General features: G+C 39.3%; 1 protein-coding gene across 4 annotated transcripts in view; it reads left to right on the top strand.

Annotated features, from left to right (window-relative positions):
- The window catches only part of LOC139477775 (protein split ends-like), a 65,928-nt gene that overhangs the window by 18,143 nt on the left and 27,249 nt on the right, over positions 1-20,536 (top strand). For 3 of the 4 annotated variants that reach the window (XM_071260190.1, XM_071260189.1, XM_071260188.1), the window contains exon 3: positions 19,166-19,312. The exons of the other annotated variant lie outside the window; for it this stretch is intronic. In XM_071260190.1, the coding sequence (XP_071116291.1) occupies positions 19,166-19,312 (147 nt within the window). The remainder of the gene's footprint in view (positions 1-19,165; positions 19,313-20,536) is intronic. 4 annotated transcript variants of the gene reach the window in all.

Raw genomic sequence — 20,536 nt, 5'->3', positions numbered from 1 at the left:
AAATGGATATTGCAAGGAAAAGAACCATGGGAGGGAGAGAAAAAATCTCATTATGTTGGTTTCATGTAGGAGTTCAAATATGAAGTCATGTTTCTGAAATTACCAGCATTGCAAGTGCTTCTTTGACGTGTGAAGCCTGTTGGCTTGTTGCTTCGCCACAAAGAGGTTCCAGGGCTGACACTCAAACAGCCAACCTTTAGATCTTAATGGACTGCTTTGTCGAGATGACTAGCTTGAATAAATTTCAGATGTGCTTAGCAACCATTTTGAAAATGCAGCTTTGTTTGTACGAGTTATTTATGCAAGTTTGCTACGTGCCTGTCCTTGTGCTATGACATTTAGGAAATGATGCGCCTTGCCCAGGATTCCTCTGGGTTCTCCTGGACTTTGGCCAAGAATTCTGAATACCAAGCACAAAATGTGTTGGAAATAACCACAAGTGCTTTCCCTGGCTTCGCTCTACTAACAGGAAATGCTCTCTGTTTGGCCTTGTTCTCATCTGTGAAGTGAGTTTTTCTTTCTTTTCTGTAAATCAGAATTGACTTCAAGGTGCAAATGTCAGGAAGTTTATTTTTTCCTCACAAAATTGCTAACTAATCATTTGTTGAATTTATTGATTGTTACTTTTTTACAGGGCTTTTTAATGCTCTATTTAGAAATGTTTTGACTATTTACATGTTTGAGATTTTATGAAATAAACATTTTCAAATATGAATTGACAAAGGTTTTGTTGTTTGAGCCGTGGAAATGGAAGAATGGTGGCAGCAGAGAGATGGTGACCTTGCTGGAGTGTCAAGGTCATTTCTATCAGTACAAACAGGCAAGATTCACTGAAACAGCTGTATATATATATGTCACGTGCATAGTCCTTGTACACTTTCACACACAACAGTACACACATGGAAGTTTTCATACGCTGAAGGTGGAACAGTGATGGCTGAGGACTTATTGGGTTGGCTTGAAAAGTGTGAACACAGTCCTCATGGATTGAAGTATTTTGTTCAGTGTAATTTGGCCAAATTCACCTTCTGTGACTAAAATGATAATTTAAATAGATTTGTTTCACAGTTTTATGTTGTCTGTTGTAATGCTGGGTTTACATTTAAGTAAATCTGACAGTACTATGGTCTGTCTGTCTGTCAATCCTCACTTGTTTGTTTCTGACTTGCTTTTGTCAAAAGCCTTTGTGGAATTAATTTTCTTTGGATTTTTATCAGTGATTTTTTACCCACCTTAGCTTTCCGGTATGCCATGGCATTTTGTCCAGCCTCATCTACTTCGTCCCCAATCACTATGATATGAACTGAGTGCTTGGCACAAGGACGTCACCCTGGCATTAAAATCACAATTCTTTATTTTCTTTGAATGGGAAAAAAATTACAAAGGAACATGTAAACGTCTGAAATATCTAAAACAGTGAATGGTGTGTACTGTAGAGTAACAAGATGTCGTTTTTTGTGACAGGCACCTTTCTCTTCACTGAACTAGGGTTGAAGATCAAATGTGATAACACTTACCACAAATGTTTTCAAACCAGTTTTCTTGTTAAATTTATAGAATATTACATTGATCAATGCCATAATACCCACTCTCATCAAACAGACCACATTATGCGTCCCACCAACAGCCATATTCGTCTTACTTGCATAAATAAAGGTTTTCCTGTATAAGACACTGCGCCCAGTATTTGTGTATCTGGTGAGTGACGCTTCCATGCATTATGTTACAGTATCATAACATCCCTTGCAGACTTGTGGTTCTGTGGTTAGTGAATTGTTGGTTCATGGACAGTTGAGCTTGTAACCAACTGTCCTTCCAACTTGAGATTATACAGTCATTCGTTTCAACATGGAACACACCCATCTCGAGGATATACATCTGAAGATGTTTGCTTAACAGCCCCCGTCTTGTCTGCACTCTTCACAATGGAAAAAAGAGTGCTGCATATTGCTCCACCTCACATTAGGTTTGCTTACATGTTGGATATGTCTTGTGACGATTAGATCTTCTGTGTTCAGTGTAGTATAAGATGTTCATAGAAGATCCTGTTGTCTACACAGCGTTTCTGGGAAGGTGTGCCTTTTTTTTTTTGCTGTTGAAGAAAACCTGTTTTATAGGCTTGTCAGTCAGCTTTTGCATTGCGAGCTCAGGCACAGTGTTGAAATGTTTCCAACAACAGCGACGTCGAAATGTGCCTTCAGTGTTGCACAAATAGAATGGATACAGGAAAATATTAATGTTGCGTTTTGAGGGACACATAATAATAATCATTGTAACAAATTCTGGACAAGAAAATTAAACGTCTTGTTATTAAAATAATTATCAACTTTCGAAGTACAGTATACCGTTTCAATACTTTGCAGGACCTCATATTTCCTTTAAATAATGAAACTAATTATAGCAGGTCCCATGAAGCCACAGTTTTGTAAGTCAGGGTAAAACCCTGTCAGATGTAAATTGTCATGAGAATCTTGCAGAATAGGTTAGAAAAGAGAGAACTGTTTGTACAGAGCAGTGGACATTGATACCATATGTATATTGTGGGAACTGTTTCAACCTTTAATTGTCATTTAGACTTGACAAAAATTCTTGGTTCTTTTCTTGCACACAGGTTAAAAGTGCAAAGGGAAGGCTTACAAAATCTGTTATTTTGTCATCATCAGCTATTTATTTTGTTGCTTAAGAGCATCAATGAAAATGCATCCAGTGAATGTTCGTAAATGTTGTCATGAATTCAATTCGTCAAAACACCTTGTGTCATGAAAGTCCACATACTGCTCTTTCATAACACACCAGTTGGAGTACAAGCGGCTTTGAAATGGATTATGTGAATATGAGACGGCAGGTGTGGTTGGTTATGATGATCATGTCGTTCCGTTGACAGCATGACTGGGCTGATTAATTATTTACCACGCGAAGTATAGACTTGGCATTGTGCCAAAGCTGGCATGATTACACAGTGCTAGGACTTATCCAGCCTATTAGGTAACAAGTGTTACCTCACTTCTTTGTTGATGCTGAAACTTTTACTGTTCATCCCCACAGGGTGGAAAACGTCATTGTTAGACCCTAATCACACGTTGAAGTCTGCCCATGAGAACAATAAGTGGACATTGTGAAGTCTATTACTATACGATTAAAAGGGTTCAGCTTTTGGATTAATCTCGATGAATGTAGACTGTTTTGTGGTTGGTAAGCTCTGGTAATACCACTATTAGTTTTGGCCGTTTTGGTTGGAGGGGTTGAAAGAGTGGTTAATGCATCCTTTGTTATTACTCATTTCAAAATTGATTATGGTGTAGGCCTTGAGGAAATGACCATTGATGAAATGGTCTGTGGAATATTTACGCTTTGTTGCCATGGTTGTATTTGGGGATTGATATTTCATGACAAAGGACTCACATTTTGCAATTTTACCACTACATTTAGCTTGGTGTTAGGGTAGTAAAGAATCGCGGAATGCTCAGCGCATTGTGACACTGTGATGAAGTCAATTCTCCAGCTCAGATAATAAATCCAAGCAATGTCACCGTCAAAATTATTAATGATACATTCTCCAGAAGATCTGTCTCCATTCATACATCAACTCTTGTAAATGCTGTTATTAGTCCAATATTGTCTACTGCGTGCAATGTGTAAGTCCTGCTATGTTGAGTTATATATAGTTATATTTGTACTATAGATTTTGTAACCTGCCCCTTTAGGGTGTTTTGTACAATACAATATCTTGTGCAATGATATGAGTATTGTATTGGAAAGTCATGTATCAATACAAGATGATACAAGTATAGAGAGAGGCTCAAGCCACAGTTTCAGTCATTTTGTTTTCAGAACACGTGTCATGTTGTCTATCTATCACACAGTTTCACAGTTCCTCAACCATTATTTTCTCTTCTGCCTTGCTCTTTCTGTAATGCAAAACCCCCAAATGAAGCAAGTGTAGATTTCCCTCAGGTTCAGAGTCTGTTATCATCTGCAAGAACTCCTTCAGAGGTCCGTATACAGAGTAAACATGAAACTATCATCACTCGCTTAACCAACATCATCACTAGAGGTCAGAAATCTTTTCTAACATTTGCATCTTAATTAACAAGCACAGGGTGAGTCCTGCTCCATGTGTGTGAAATATGTATGCCTTGTATGCAGTCCAGTTAGTATCCAACAGGCAAGTCAAGGTGTATCAGTAGCCCATTTCTGGTGTCCCCTGCCGTGATATTGCTGGAACATTGCTAAGAGCGGCGTAAAACCAAACTCACTCACTTTAGAGGACGATCTCAGCTGATTGACTTTTTCACTTACCGGTACTCTTTGTCCCAAAACCGATTCATTTTGTACAGACAATGTTTGTATAGTGCTGTCTCAGTGTAGGGCATCTTCAAAGTATGAGACAGTTGTTGGCCTTTTTACTTTCATTGAAAAGGTTTCCTCTGTAAGAAGATACGATAACGGAATAGACTAGGCCACATGAGGGGATGACAGCAGCACTCAATGGGGAGAGGACAGACCTCAGCAAGAGGGCCAATATATGGGCATACTGTAAAACCTGGGGACCTTCATTTGATGGTTGTAGAATGGGATTGTTTTTATTGATAATGATCCCAGCACATGTCGTCCCAATGCAGATGTTAATAGTGTCTGAATCTCCCATCCTCCTGGGGCTCCTTTTCAATTTAATTGATTCTATCAAAATTATATATTTTCAGAGACTATGAGTCTACACATGCAACCTTACTGTCGATATGAATTGTATCGACATGACGTGTATTGCTACAGCCCTACCTGGTCGTGTCCAAGTTTGACCGTAATCTTGTGTAAATGATACTAGGTGGTGTGAGGGCATCCTTGATCAATGAATATGCAACCAGTGGTGTTGATGGCCAATTCTGAAACTATTATATGTAAATAGATGTTTCTCTTATTGCTCTCAATCTTTTTGAAGTTAGATGACAATCCGAGACTTGAAAAGGTCCTCCCTTGTTTCACTAGTGGTGAGGTTTCCGTTTGGTGTGACTGAGACTATTGTGGAAGGAACAAATTCAGAATCGACATAGCCACTAATCATGAAGAATGTCTTGAGGCGAGACTTTCCACAAGGTAATTTGATTGCCTTCGCTCAGTGTCTGGTTGCCATGGCAACCACTCAGGGAGCAGGATTAATAATTGATTTTCTTTCACTGACTAGGTTCTACGGGGAATAAATCTAATTTGCGAGTTTTTTATTCTTCGATTAGAAGCCAAGGAAACTTCCAAAGTGTGTGGGCAGTACTAACATCAAACGAAAATAGAGCGAGCAGATTGATCAGGCGATGCAGTGAATGGCCCCCAGTCAGGCATGGCTTCTACTTTATCAAGTTTGCCTGCCATCTTTTTGCCTGTTTTTGTGCTTATTGGTTGGATGAAGGTAGCTGTTGATGATTTGCTGGCAAGGAGAACCGGCAACTGATGCAATAGCCTCCATTTTATATGGCTTTGATTTTGGACCATGTTCAGATTTACCAATATCATTCCCTTGTTGATTGGAATCTGCTCCAGTGAATTTAATTTTCAGGGAAATGGAAGAGGTCTGGATTTTTTCCAGTGATTTGGATGTATTTTCAAAAAAGGGAATATCATTGCATAAGCTATAGAATGTTCTCCTGTGCTAGGTTAGTGTTGTAAAGGCTGCAAAATTTTTGAAGACAAAAAGTCAATTCTAGATTTCCAGACGCACTGAAATGAGTTTAAAAAAAGAGATGTTATAATTGACTTCAGTGCAGTGGGGAATTAAAGATTTGTTTTGAAATTTAGTTTACATAGTAATGAGTTAAAAATGGGCCAATCTTGCAAATGCAGTACACAGTCATGGGTTTGGTTCAAAGGTTACTGTTATTCTCAGTCGTCCTTCACACATGATACCAGGCTGGTGTTACATCAAACATTGTTGACATCAGAAATAACAATGACTGGGATTTGTCTAACATGCAAAATTTGCTGTCAGCTAGATGACTCATAAGGTCATACAGTCTGCTGTGTCGAGCAGATGTCATTCAACTTGGGGGGAAAACATGGTTGAGTCTGTATGCTTTCTGCTGCACCTTGTCTGTTCACCCTTTGTGTTGGATTGGGTGTTGGGTTGCCCTTATTGATTTGTTTTGTCTTGAATAAACAGGACATCATGGATGACAGATGTAAGAGTTTGTGCATAACATGTCAGATCCAGGATTGACATTTGCATAAATAATGTTGCTAACATTATAGGCAGTGTACTTTACTGAAAACTGTTTTCAACTTTCAGCAAGAGTTTTGGGGGATATTTTTGTGTTGTAAATACATGCTATGGTCGTTAGACCTCGTACAGGTACATGCTACTGATTGGAACTATTCGTTGTCTTCAAACGCACATGCTAGTCTTGACGTCTGAGCAGAGGTGAAAATTAAGGCCTTCGCTCTTGGATACTTTGAAGATTGACCTAATTAGACATGGTCCTTATCCATTTCAAAGGTCTGATTCTCAAAGTTAGTCAAACAGTCACTGTTAGAAGCATGGGAGTGTCATATATATCCTGAAGGAGCTCTTACACCAGACAGTCGGATATGGAAGCTCCTCCAATCTGACAATGACAGAATGTCATCAAAGTCGGCAGCTGCAACTGGGGCTTCCTCGGCTCCCTCCTGGACTTTGTTGTCTCACCAAACAGAGTTCTTCAGCATGTGCGGCCAGTCTTAGATGGCGCTCACATCGTGCACTTGCCATCTTGACTTGATGTATGTGCCATAATGAGGATCTCCAAGAGTCTAGCTCAGCCTTTGCACATGCTTAGAGGAGGGGCTTGACAGAATTGAATGTGTAGACAAAAGAAAATGAGACTGGATGGAACAAAAGGAGATGAAGTTTGGATTATAGAATTGAAATGTCATGTTGTCCAACTCATAGAAGTGAAAGGAAGGAGTATTTTTGTGATGACATTTTCAAATTTGTGCAGAAACTGACGAGTGAACACTAGTCTGTGGTTGCCCTCAAGCACTGCTGTGGCTCTCCTCTCATACTTGCGTCATTGTTACTTCTGCCTCCAACACATTTTGAATAAACATGTGCCAGGTTTTCTCATTTGTAATGACAACAGGAAAGTGATACATTTATGCGTTAGGTTATCAAATCACTGCAATACCAGTACTTTATCTTAGTTTCTATTTCCACTGAGTAATGCTGTTTCCTGGGGTATAAAAAGTCAAATAAACAATATTTGATTATGACATAGAAAACTGATGGCAAACATCATGGTTATTTTTGCGATGAGGAATTTGATGTTAACGTAATCTCATCATGGTCAATAATTTCACATTGCCACACTTAAAATATGACCCCTTGCCATCTGCTGTGACAACTCAGCAGTCTGAACCTCAAGGCTGTCTACAGGAAACAGCCTCTACATATCTCCATGGCATCTGCTTCCCTGTCAGTTTGTCATAAGGAAAACAGGATGCAATCACTGAGCAGTTGTGTGGCTGAAGGTGAGGCCCATGTGGATCAACAGGACATGAATACAGCCTCTCTGCATATTCACTGGCCTACACATCCCCTGTGTAATCGCTTCAGCATTCTAAAGTAGACTAAGTAAGGCTTTTGAAGTTTTTGTTGAATAATTCATGCTTTCATTTTTTACTTCCACAAATACTTGTTGTTTGACAGGACAGCTGTTTTTTTCTGAAAAACTCTTTTCATATTTTTTTAACATAAATATGAAATATTGAGGATTGCCATAAAAAATGAGTTTTTATAGTTGACCATCTGAAAATTCATATTTGAAGTAGCTGACTTTCAAGAGGGAAGTATCGGAAGAAACATGATGAAAATAGATGATGTTAAACAAAAATATCAACATTCTCACACTATAACCTAAACAAAAATTGCCTTTCAGTTGCACATGCTGTTTATTCAGGGCTAGTTTTCCAGTGTAACTGAGCACCAGCTTGTACACAGTCGACCAAGGAGAGAGCTGAAGCTATCTGGACCCGGCAGGGCCCTGCCGCGTCAGCAGTTGAAAACGTGTAACATTCACATAGCAGATACCTGTGTATTTCCATTAAGTGCCACAGGTGTTGAGGCCAGCCCTTGATTCCAGCGATTTGATTGGGGCAGACTTCTACTGTATCTACAATCATCGGCCATTGTAATGTTGCTAGCCCTGTGTTTATCTGGATTTTCATCTGCCAGTGAACAGGATATATTTAGAAGGAAAAGGTGGCCTGTTTTTACTCAAAATGTTGGAGAGTTGCCAGTTCACCTTTGTTGAGTATTGTATGAACAAATAGGCTATTTTGGATCATTATGGAGTTAAAATGTGACCTTTGTGGCTGCAAGGAATATGAATATCTCGTTTAGGATAACCTGGACATGTCCTACATCATTAAATATTGCGATGACTTTTGTTTGCAGCTAGTTTATTTATGATGTGAGGGAAACACATCGTCAGTGATAAGCAACTTGTGTCTTAGATCTGTTTTTTTATGTTTATGTGAATGTGTGGACATTTACTTATTGGACATGTTGGGAATAGTTTATTGTCTTTGTAAATCTTTGACTTGTTTGGGAAAAATGAATGTTGATTATTGTGTGAATATGTCATGAAGACATTTGATGACATTTTAAAGGCATTTATCAGTGACAGTGTGAAGCAGGGTTTGGAGTCAGTCAAGTTCTAATATCTGGGACAAGAGTAAAAGTACATTTTATGTTGATCACAAATAATGTGCAGCCAGAATTATTTCATAACTATGGCAAAATTTGTTGGAATGGGAAGAAGAATTATGTTACGAACACCAAGTATCTTCAGAACTTTAATGTGACACCAAGAGAACAAATAGCAAGCAAACACTCACTTGAAGCATTCTCAATCTTTGGAAATTTGCATTTTCCCATTATGTCAGTATGAACTAGCAGTATAAGAGACATTTGGAATTGTCTATCTTCTGTGAGAAAAGCATGACATCAGTGTTGATCTGTGAACCAGGAAGTTTCCTTTTCCCAACGTACTTGTTGAAGCGAGAATGACCTTCCATTGCCAGCTTTGGCTACCTAAACCCATTTGCAGATTCTACAAGTGGGTTCTCTGCCTGTAGGTTTGAATTTCAAACAGGCACAGGGGAGGAAATCTGTTGGAGCATATTTGAAAGAGGTTGTTGAAGCTGGTGCCAACTGAAGAAACCAGCCTTTCAGATGTGCCGTTTCTGATAAGGGCAACTTGAGGCAGTTGCTCACAAGTGAAGAATGTGCTGCTGTCCCCAGGACATTCAAGTTGAAGATATCACAGACCTCACAGCAGCTTGCAGCTTTGATTCAGATAGAAATAAAAACAGTTCTTGAGAGTTAGTCATGGAAACCTGTTTAATGTCAAAAGATAAGCTGTGGAATTTAAGATATTGCCCAAACTTGAAGTAATCACTTCAATAACTTTTAATGCGATCTTCCAGTTTTTTGTTTTTTCCTTTTAACATGAAACCAGGTAATGGTGATTATGGCACACATGATCAGATTGTAATCAGAAATAGATGTAATGAGATATCATGTGGTTTGATTTCTCCATCTTGATTACTTATGTGTATAAAACAGTTGGGATTTATGATGGAACTGACTTTCATTCATGTGAAGGGAATATTGAATAAGCCAAATTGGGTTGTTGTGTCAACATGATGTGTTAAGCGTTACATAGGTCACAAGTAGCTTGTCTCCATTTGGTTACAATTATCTGTGGCCAGGTCAGATTGACCTAACCCTGATTTGGTTACATGAGGCACGAGATCTCATTTCAGGATGCACACTGACAATGACTGATGGAGTATCATTGTGATTTATCCTCCAGTAATCACACCATTTTGAATGGCTGGCTAGCTTTTCCATGAAATTTATACTCAAGCTACAGAACTAGTTTCACTGTGGCATCTGAAGGGACTTCACTCCTGTTCAAATTTTTTAAATTTTTTATTATGTTGCATTGTTGTTGCAAGACATTTGGTGTGCATCAATTTGCAATGCAATCACCATCACAACGGTAGGTCAAATATAAAAAGAACCCTTTACATGTGAAGTGCAGTTTGTAATTATTGTACTGCATATTGTATCGTGTATTGTATCATGACTTTATGGAGTTGTGTATTGCATTGAAATGAAGTGTATTGATTAACTTAAACATATTTTAAACTGATTTAAAGGTGGCACGTAGATCAATGCTCATGATCACAGGATTGTCTACTCAAGTCTCGATTATTTACAGACTGCTGTCATGTGGCTGGAATATTGCTGAGTGTGGCACTTTTCCAGTCATTTTTCAACCAACATGCCATGTGCACAAGGTTACGATATCAGGCACCGATTTGTGGTTATTGGCACTGACTCCCAGTGTACAACTCTAATGAAAGCTGATTTTGAGGCAGACAAAGCAGAGGAGAAAGCATATTTAATGTATTGAGCTCCAAGGAACGTGATCAGCTTTGTCTATAATAGCTGCAGATGGAAAACTACATAAAGAAAAATACACATGAGAGGACTAAAGAATCAAATGCCATTGCTTTTTCTCATGTCCATCTGTATCATAAGTGGTTCCGTTTCTATGTTGTGATAGAAGTCCCCACAGATCCCTGACATTCTTATTTCAGTGGCCTCTGTCTGAACCAAAATTTCAAAATTTAGATGGATGCTTTTGACGAAAAGAACAAAATAATAATATGGTTTGCAAACTGAATATTCCTGATGTAAACAATGTGAAATTTCCCAGACTGCCTTTTGTAGATTGAAGGTCCATACACTCATTTTATGCAGACTTGGTTTTCTCCCGTCTACAACCATTTTGGGTCTTAAGTTTCGAACATTGTGCTTTCTTTCTTCTGTTCCTTATATGTTCTGATGGATATTACACAATGCTCTGTTTTCGCCTCACGGTATTCCATTACATGTCTGTAAATAACTCCTTATTTATTGATAATCCTGATCACAGCAAGCCATTTTGTCAAATTGATTATCTTATACAGAGAGGACAAAATATCATTGGTGGCCAGCTGATATTTGACGTGGCTAACAGACAGACATTCATGGTTTACTAGGAAATAGTTTTTTGAAAGGTATTTTGTCAAAATAGAGAGAGTTCTGACACTGGTTATGATGTCTTTTTCAATATCTGATACTTTGTTTTGAAGCAGTCAAGAAAAACATTTGGTTTCAAGACATTGTGACATCCTCTTGAATTTCAAACCATTAATCACCATTTTATGATATTCAATAAGAGATTTCTTGTTCCTCTGAAAATAGCAACAGAAATGCTGGAAAACCTTTAAAAACAAAGTATCTGTTTATGATTCTTGCACAATATCTGAATGATCAGTATCGGAAAAAGTTGGAGAACTTTGTCAAGTTTTACTGATGTCAGCCTTCACCAGAATTGACGGGGGTAAGATGGCCGCCAGGTTTTGTTGGAGTCTTCAGTTTCCCAGTTCAAATATTAATGGAGACTGGCCAGGGTTGACAGCCCTTTCACAAGACAAAAGCAAGGAGCACAAAGGGACTGCTGAAGGGGTGTGGACGCTGAGCTTCTGAGATATGAGGCTTTCACAACTGTTGTACTTAGCTGGCCGAGTGGCAGACCTCTTTGTTCCCAGCAGATTTTGAACAGGGTAAAATATAGGGCTGACCTTTCTGGATCACTAATAATGTTAGTGTGAGTTGTTCATAATTGAAGAGTGGTGGCTGGTTCTGACATCCAGCATTATGTATGAAATCCTCGGAGATGGCTTGACACAAATGGCACAATGCTGTTTTTGATCCCAGCAAATAATTGGCATCACAAAGAAAACATGATAGAAACTTGAAATAAGTACAGTTTAACTGAAATGATGATCAACATTAGAAGGGCTGTTCAAACTCTGGAAATAAGTCTTTATGTAATGGAATCGTGAAAAATAATGGACCACTGACGTGTATTTTTCTCATCCTTCTCATCCTTCTGTGACAAGAAGGAATCATCTTAGATGAGCTTAATTTCATTAGACGAAATGTCACATGCAGTGTTTCCATGACAACAGTGGCTTGACATTTCTCTTTCATATTGAAAACATTGTCTTTAATGTCACATGGGAGACATTGCCATTACTCTCGGCAAATCAATGTTCATCTAATATTCAGCGGAATTCCCTGTCGAGAGAAAAAGAAATCGGCATAATACTACTTTGTAGTTACTGATCAAGATGTAGATGAAGAACAGTGATAATAAAATTCCATCAAGTAACAGGTGAGTTGAAAGAGAATACAGAATCAAATATCCCTCAGTCCTACGGTTGGGGGTCAATAGCCCAGCTATCGGAGGCAAAAATCTCATTTCACTCTGAATACAGATAGCAACCCCATGGGCAGTGTCAGACATTATTGACAACCACCTTCCAGTATGTTTGATCCTCAATTACTCTAATGGCCTGTTGCCATGGTAACTACCTTGGATCAATTCTCTCTGTACACTGCACGATCCAACTATTGAGAGCCTGGATGGTTTTGATCATCATGTCTATAATGAGAAGCTTTCTAGAGACGGGTTGTTGGAACAAACAGCATTAAGCACTAACATTGCTTCAGTGAAATATCTATTCAGTTCATGGATTAGGTTGAATTAATTCGAACTGACTAAAACTGTGCCTATGACATATTTTCTTCACCAACTGGTGCAAGTCTCAAGGAAAATGGGAATGGCTATTCAGCCAACTTTATAAATCCCTGGTATCAATCATTAATGAGTACTAATTGTAAATTTCAATCACAGTAAGAACTGAATCAGCTGCCAAACAAGATTGTCAATATGCCATGGAGGATACCAAGAGCCAATGCCCACAAAAGTTGGGAGAATATTTACATCAAAGTCTGTGAGCTGAAATGCTTGTGGTTAGTTGGTTTAGTGCAAATTGCCTGATTGGTTGATAATGTAGACTGCTGTATTGAGGTACTACAGAAGGTCCTTTGTTCTTGTACTTCATTATGCTGACATTTCAGAATGCTAACTGGTGTTCCATATGGTGATTTTCTTTTCAAGCACTTGAGTAAAAATACATTGAGTCCATGGCTTTCTGCTTAATGGATCCTATACGATTCTGCCTTCTTTTCGAACGATCTCTGGAACTAATAATAGTGGAATGGGAATGGACATTGCGTGATGGTCTGATCAACCTCCCTGTGACTGCAGAGTGAGGTTACAAATAATGAATGAGGAAGCCTTTGCCAGACACACAGCTCTGCATGCCATTAAACAACCAAGACTAACTAAAAACATGCTTCTCATTCCAGTAGGCTTAGACAATTGCAGGGGCTTCATCAAATGCTCCTGCAGAGACCATCTGGGAGCAATTGCCCATTGTACCTGACCAATGAGGTTAAACTGGTCCTGCAAACCAGCTACTCGCACCTGGCCTCAACAGCCATTGGGTTGAAGGAGGCTGTTCAGAGTTCAGGATACCATCAAGGCTTTGCCTTAATTGGCCATAAATTTTAAAGGGGCATTGGCTGAAATATTATCTTGACAGAATTGTTTAGAGTGAGTGGTGCAAATGACCATTCCAGGGACAGATAAAACATCTGGAGTTGGGGTGCCCCAGACTCTGAAATAGCAAAGCAGGTTTGAATATCTGATATGTGCGGTGGTATGCAGCTGAATTGGTGTGGGTCTACCACTTGAGACAATGAATAATCCAAGCCTGTGGGTCTGGTTGACCATGAAATACATAGATGTTGTCGGTGGATTAAGCTGTTGGTGTGTAATAACAATCTTTCCCAGGGGCATACTTGATCTGCATCTTCTGTCTGGTCAGTACTCCCCAACTGGACAATATCTGTTTATAGTACTTCTGAAGGGTAATAACTCCAATGAAGTACTGTAATTCCTCGTTACATGGCCTTGACCTTTGGTCAGCAAGGCCTGCAGGCCGCAGCCCGAAGGTTGTCTGTCTGATGAGGTAACTTAATGAAATACTTATGATGTAATGATCCAGTCCACATCTGCTGGCTGTTGGGATCACAATGAGACAAGCAGAAAGGCTAATGGATCTTTTCACTCTTCATGTTTAGATACGGAGGGAAGGTGCGGACGAGAAACTTGCTTATGAAACCTTCAAATCAAGATGGTCGAATAACTGTTTGAAGTAGCTATTGGCTTTAACTTAAACATCGAATTGGAAAGATGACCAACGGTTGACCTTGCTGTCCAAGGGTGATAGTCTAACTGAGTTTAGTAGGCAAACATGTCCGATCAGGATACATGCTCAGAAGGGCCACTTCCGAATAGGAAATAGGTCGAGGAAAATATTTGATGTTAGTCCTTTTGAATGAGTTCTTTTGAAATTTATCAGTGAATAATTGTCTGGTCAGTTTTATTCATTTTTGCGCACATAAATGTTGGAGTGGAATTATGTTGGCCACGGTGTTGTCATCTGAAGTAAACAACAGCACATCACATAAGACTGAATTGTGCGGCTTTATTATTGTTCTGGTTCAAGTAATGTCTGGTCAGCAGGGCTCAATTTGACCATATACAACTTGCATCAGTGCAATCTGTAATTAAAAAATGCAACCTTATGTTTGTCTTCACCACATGCAAGTTAAAATAAATAATAAATTTGTGTCTGACTAAGCCTGACTGTTCAACACAATAATCTGGTTTTCATATAAACATATTAAGAGGCAGCCATTGTCAGGAGGGAACAGCACCTGGCCTGTTTCAACTGGTCAGAAATACATTAATCACTTCATCTTGGCACAAGGAGAAATTGCCATGTCCAGCTGATGGAAGTTTATTACGAGACAAAGATGTAATACAATGCCTTGATTTATGAAGGTTCTGTGCCCTTTGAATTCTATTTGATATGTGCATTTTCAATGTATAAACTGTTGACCACCCAAGGAGTCTACACATTGGAGAAAAACATAAAATTAGCACATCACACATACAGGCAACACAAAGATGCAGTCAGTAGTGTCATCTAATTAAGTAGAATTGTTCTTCTCATCTTGTTTTGTGAAACTTCTAATATGGGGTCGTGTTGAACTGATTCTCAAGCCACTTGTTGGTCGCATTAAACAGAAGAGTTTGAAATGATTCATGAATTTTGAAGAGTCCTTATCATGACCCTAATGTTTAAGATGACAGATTTAAGGTCCCTAGATTTGAATACCAGTACAATGGTGGAAGAAGACCGAAAGACCCTGCAATACACTCAACACTGCATGAGAAATAAGACCCTTCACCAATCAATCTCAAACTGATCAAGCTCTAAAATGTAGATCTGTTCAACATTCCTGTTTGATTAGGATGGAAAGCCCATCAGCATCCTGTGTTGTGCATTCCTTTGTGAGCTGTACTTTAAGGGTTCAGTTGAGAGTGTTATTCCTGCTAATAAGTGTAGACAGTCCAGGAACTGTTCAGCATAGCATGAGACCATCCCCCTCCTCAGAGAAGAGTCATTGCCTTCTTGTTTTCCAGAAATACTTTCCAAAGATTAATGACTGTGGTTGTGTAAGCTCCCTGGTGTGTGATACTCCCTTGATCTCCCCCAATGGCAGAATAATGACTGAACCATCTTGATTAAAGTTGCTATTTTGGCTGACTCAAAAATGTCAATACTGCAGCTGAACTGAAAAGTAAATCCATAGTGAAGCTTTGATCACGACTTCAAATCCAGTGCATATTATGTGCCTAGTGACGTCGGCATTGCTTCTGCTCCGATACTTCACCAAGGCAATGCAATTGATCACCAAACCTTTTGAAGCATTCGACAATAATACCACCCAATGGACCCTGTGTTCAGTCTGGTGTTGATATCACAGCCCTTTATTAGATCCCCTATAGAGAAGAATTCCCATCATTCACACTGTGACCCTTGTGCTAAATCCCTTGTGTAAGTCCTGGTCATCAGGGGACCCCCCATCAGTTGCCCACACCATCATCCTTCCCCTGGGGAGGGGGGAGGGGCACAGACATCCAGATCACACTCGCAGGCCTGATTATGGCCCAATAAAAAGTCTTTGGCTTCTTGTGCTTTAAAGTACACATAAGTGCATGGAGGTTCCTTGGGAGGGAGAGAGAGAGAGAGAGAGAGAGATTTACTTCATGGCTAGATAGTAAAGGGTGTGGAAAGGGCTTGTTTAATGTCTCAAGATTGATCAGATATGGTTGGAATGAAAGACATCCAGTGAAGTTGTTGTTCAAACATTTAGGTGTTGAAAGCTCCTCCTCTGTTTGGTTTTCAGCTGTTAATGACTTGACCAGACATTTTGGGTTGGAGGAACACAAATGACATTTATGGTATTATATCAAATGTTGATTTTGGGTTTCATAAGAAGTTTGTTTAAGGAATGACATGTTTATGTGAGGAAGAAAAACATTTTTGTTCCAGTAATATGGATGGGTCCCATGGCCACCCAAGAATTCAGGCGTTGTCTCTGAAAATATATGATTTTGTTAGAAAGAAGCAACTACATTTAAATTGAAAAGGAAACCCAGTGAAATGGCTGTTTCAGAATCTGAACCTGAGAAAAATCCTGCTTCATTTAGGACTACAGCATTATCATAAGGGCTGAGCAGAAGGGAAAATAATAGGAGGAGCCAAACGTTACTATTATTTGTGTGTGTAAAAATGTCTTTTATTATTCCCCCGTAATAAATTACTTATTGTCAGAACTGTCCCAGGCTCATCCACAATATCAAATGGTCAGGCCCATTGTCCTCACGATATTGTTCACGCTACCTATGTACACAGTTTTTGTGGTCAATAAATGAGATGGATCTGTGAGTTTCTTTATATAACAGGCAGTACATATGCATGGGTGTTTCACAAATCCATACTTACACAGTGTTTTAGAAAACTGTATTGACAACCTTTTTCAATAGGATGTAGTTACAGTGCAAAGGAACCATTTATTCTGTTCTCAAGTTCATAGGTACTGTAGTCAGTGGAACCTGGTGCATATGTGCTGAATTATATGGAACTGATTACCCTGGTTTTATGGTTGGTGGAGCTTGTGATGGAGGTACTGTGTCGAATTCCCCTGGTATTATGCTCTGTGGATTGTCTGTTCTACGTCTGCAATCCTGCTCTATCACAGTGCAGGGTTTCAGATCGGTTCATTTTCTAATATATTGTCATCCAAAATGTCCTGAAGACATTTTCCACAGCAAAATCACTGCAGCAGTCTGTAAATAAATGAATGGCCTCCATTCCAATTAGTGACCTCTTACCTCACCCCTTTTCTAACCCAGAATTCTTAGCAACCATATATATTCAGTGGAAATGATTGCTGTTGTAATAGTTAGTGGAACTGATTACTCGCACAATATTGTCTTTGGAACTGTTTGCCCTGGTATTCTCGTCAGTGGAACTGATTGTTGCCCTGGTATTATAGTATGAGGATGCCCTGGTATTATCGTCAGTGGAACGCCCTGGTATTCTCGTCAGTGGAACTGATTGTTGCCCTGGTATTATAGTATGAGGATGCCCTGGTATTCTTGTCAGTGGAACTGATTGCCCTGGTATTCTCGTCAGTGGAACTGATTGTTGCCCTGGTATTATAGTGTGAGGATGCCCTGGTATTATCGTCAGTGGAACGCCCTGGTATTATCGTCAGTGGAACGCCCTGGTATTATCGTCAGTGGAACTGATTGCCCTGGTATTATAGTATGAGGATGCCCTGGTATTATCGTCAGTGGAATTGATTGCCCTGGTATTATAGTGCGAGGATGCCCTGGTATTTTAGTGTGAGGATGCCCTGGTATTCTCGTCAGTGGAACTGATTGCCCTGGTATTATAGTGTGAGGATGCCCTGGTATTTTAGTGTGAGGATGCCCTGGTATTCTCGTCAGTGGAACTGATTGCCCTGGTATTATAGTGTGAGGATGCCCTGGTATTATCGTCAGTGAAACTGCCCCAGGAAAGTTGGATTGCTGTTGAAGGGAATGAATTGCATGTGTTGAAATGTTGCTCAACATACCCCATGACACCACAGAATGCCACAATATAACCTATTGTTCATGTCAGTTGCAAGGCCTAGCTTACACTTCAATGCCGTGGAAGGATCAAGAAAGATGCTTTTGTGCTATTGTTGTTTATGCACGACTGCCTCTTATGCAATTTTTGTTTAATTGAAGGTTTTCCTTTTTAGTGAAAACACAATAACACAGACTGAAAGAACTACGGCCTGTGCTATTGCATAGCCTAGATTTTAATGTTATTGATGTTTAACCCATATTTACGCCTTCCTACCCAAATTGGACATTAGGCAATATGAGTATTATAATAACCAAGAAGTTATAATGTGCTTAATTCCACTCCAGTGAATGCTCCTGAGGCTTTCATGTATTGCAGTACATAGATAATATCTCTGAAAGAAGGAATGACAAGGATATTACCTTATGTTGATATTGATAATATTGCAATTGAAACACGGTGGAATCTGTCAAATATACATTAAAACATTCTTTGCTTGAAAAAGTCATTGAGAACGGGCTGCTCATGTTTCTGAAGATTGTTTTTTCAAAATCGTGTCCTCAGTCACAGTTTTGAGGTGAAATAAGTGGCCAAATTTTGAACTGCACTGACTTAAATTCCTCAATTAAAGCAACTCTCTCAGTAAGTGTAAGTTCAATGAGCTTTTTCCTTGCTGCTCCCTTAGCCATTGCGATTGATAACGACAAGCTGTGGATACCGTTATTTATTGACACACCCATGATGCTGAGTTAATTTAATGAAGCTGAGTTTGTCATTACGGGTGAGTAAATTCTGGGTACCTAAGCGGACAACAAAGCGTTAAAATCAGGACTACATGCAGGATCTTCAAAGTGAGAGGACTTCCGGTCTGGTCCAGTTCGATGTCGTGGGTAACGTAATTGTAGTCTGAAGTCCGAAGTGTATAAAGTCAGAATTAGAGAGTTGTAGGTCTGTTTGAGTAATGATAATTTATATAGGAACTGAGGGGACTGGAGACAAAGTATGTTGTTCACTGACGTCTGAATTTGACATTGTCCGGTTTTGACAGATTCCACTGTTATCATTTTAGCCAATGCCCGAAGCCCTGTACTAAACATGTGCATGAACATTTGGATATTAACAGCATGCTTTCTATTTTGGCATTATGAACCAGTTTGTATGAATATGTTATGTTTTCCAGAACTGAAGATGAAACCCTGCCTCCAAGTGACACAACTGCATTTGAAAAGCCAACTAGTGTATTTAATAATGATCAACAGTATCGAGGACGCCCAAGGGAGAGGATATTTGGGGTGGGCAAATTCACCCATGGAAAACACACTGATAGGTGAACTTGTTTTCTGTCTATTTAGCATGCTTGTTTGTCCGTGTTTCTCACTGATGTATTTGGGTCATTCCACCTTGAACTTAGTACACAATTAGAACAGTATGCTTAAACTATTAGGCTGAAGAAAAAAAATTCAGTCAGTTTTCAGGCAGCTTTTTGTTTACAAAAAATGTGGAAAGGTGGAAATATTTGTGTTGTGCAGCTTCAATAATCTGCAGTGATTTTTTTATATAGCAAAAATAAGATTTTGACTTAGTCACTGTACCTCAATACCTATTTAGCATGTTTAGTCCAAATGCATGCAGTTTTGAGTGTGCTGTGTTAGCACAATTTTCAAGCAGGGTCATGTACAAGTGGTATCATCTGGTACGTGTGGTGGGTTATCATGTATTTAGGGTACTAAGTTTTTAACGACCATAAGATACTAACGACTAAGATGCTGAGTGTATTATGACTAAATGCTGATCAAGTGAATACTTAAAAGGCAGTTTTAGCTCTACTAAGCTGTTCTCGTACTATGTTGGATCTTTCATACAGGTATCAATGAGTGTGTTGGAACTGTGTGTATTTTTTAAATACCGCCTTCATCAATGAAGGCCTGTAAATAATTAATCCTAGACCAGACAATCCAGCGATTGACATCATGAGCATCGATTCATGCAATTGAGATACGATGACATGCATCAACCAAGTCACCAAGCTTTACCAACTGATTCATTCAGTTGACTCTTATGCCAAGCACGGGTTGCCGGGGACCTATTCTAACCCGGAATCCCCACATGGAGACAAGCATGGGTTGCTGGGGACCTATTCTAACCCGGAATCCCCACATGGATACAAGCATAGGTTGCCGGGGACCTATTCTAACCCGGAATCCCCACATGGAGACAAGCATAGGTTGCCGGGGACAGATGCCAGTGGAGTTCATTTTGTTGCACTTAAAGAGTGACGCTTATAAATCTGACTTCAGACACAATAATCTCTCTCAAACACAGCCTGTACATATTAATAAATACCCACCTCTTCACTGTACAAACACCACACATTCTTGGTTAACAGCCCTAGTTATCTTATAGGTCTTCTAAGTCATCTGTCACAGTGTTGATCCAGAACACAGATGAACATACAAAGGACCAAAATTCTATTTTCAATAAGACCTGATAGATAGAGCGTCTGTCCATGGTTCGATTTCCGGCCATGTCATACCAAAATATGTTTAAAGAT

This window comes from Haliotis cracherodii, unplaced genomic scaffold (genome assembly GCF_022045235.1).
Source record: "Haliotis cracherodii isolate W230 unplaced genomic scaffold, xgHalCrac1.p SCAF_35, whole genome shotgun sequence".
NCBI lineage: Eukaryota > Metazoa > Mollusca > Gastropoda > Lepetellida > Haliotidae > Haliotis > Haliotis cracherodii.
This window is presented reverse-complemented; position numbering and strand designations above follow the sequence as displayed.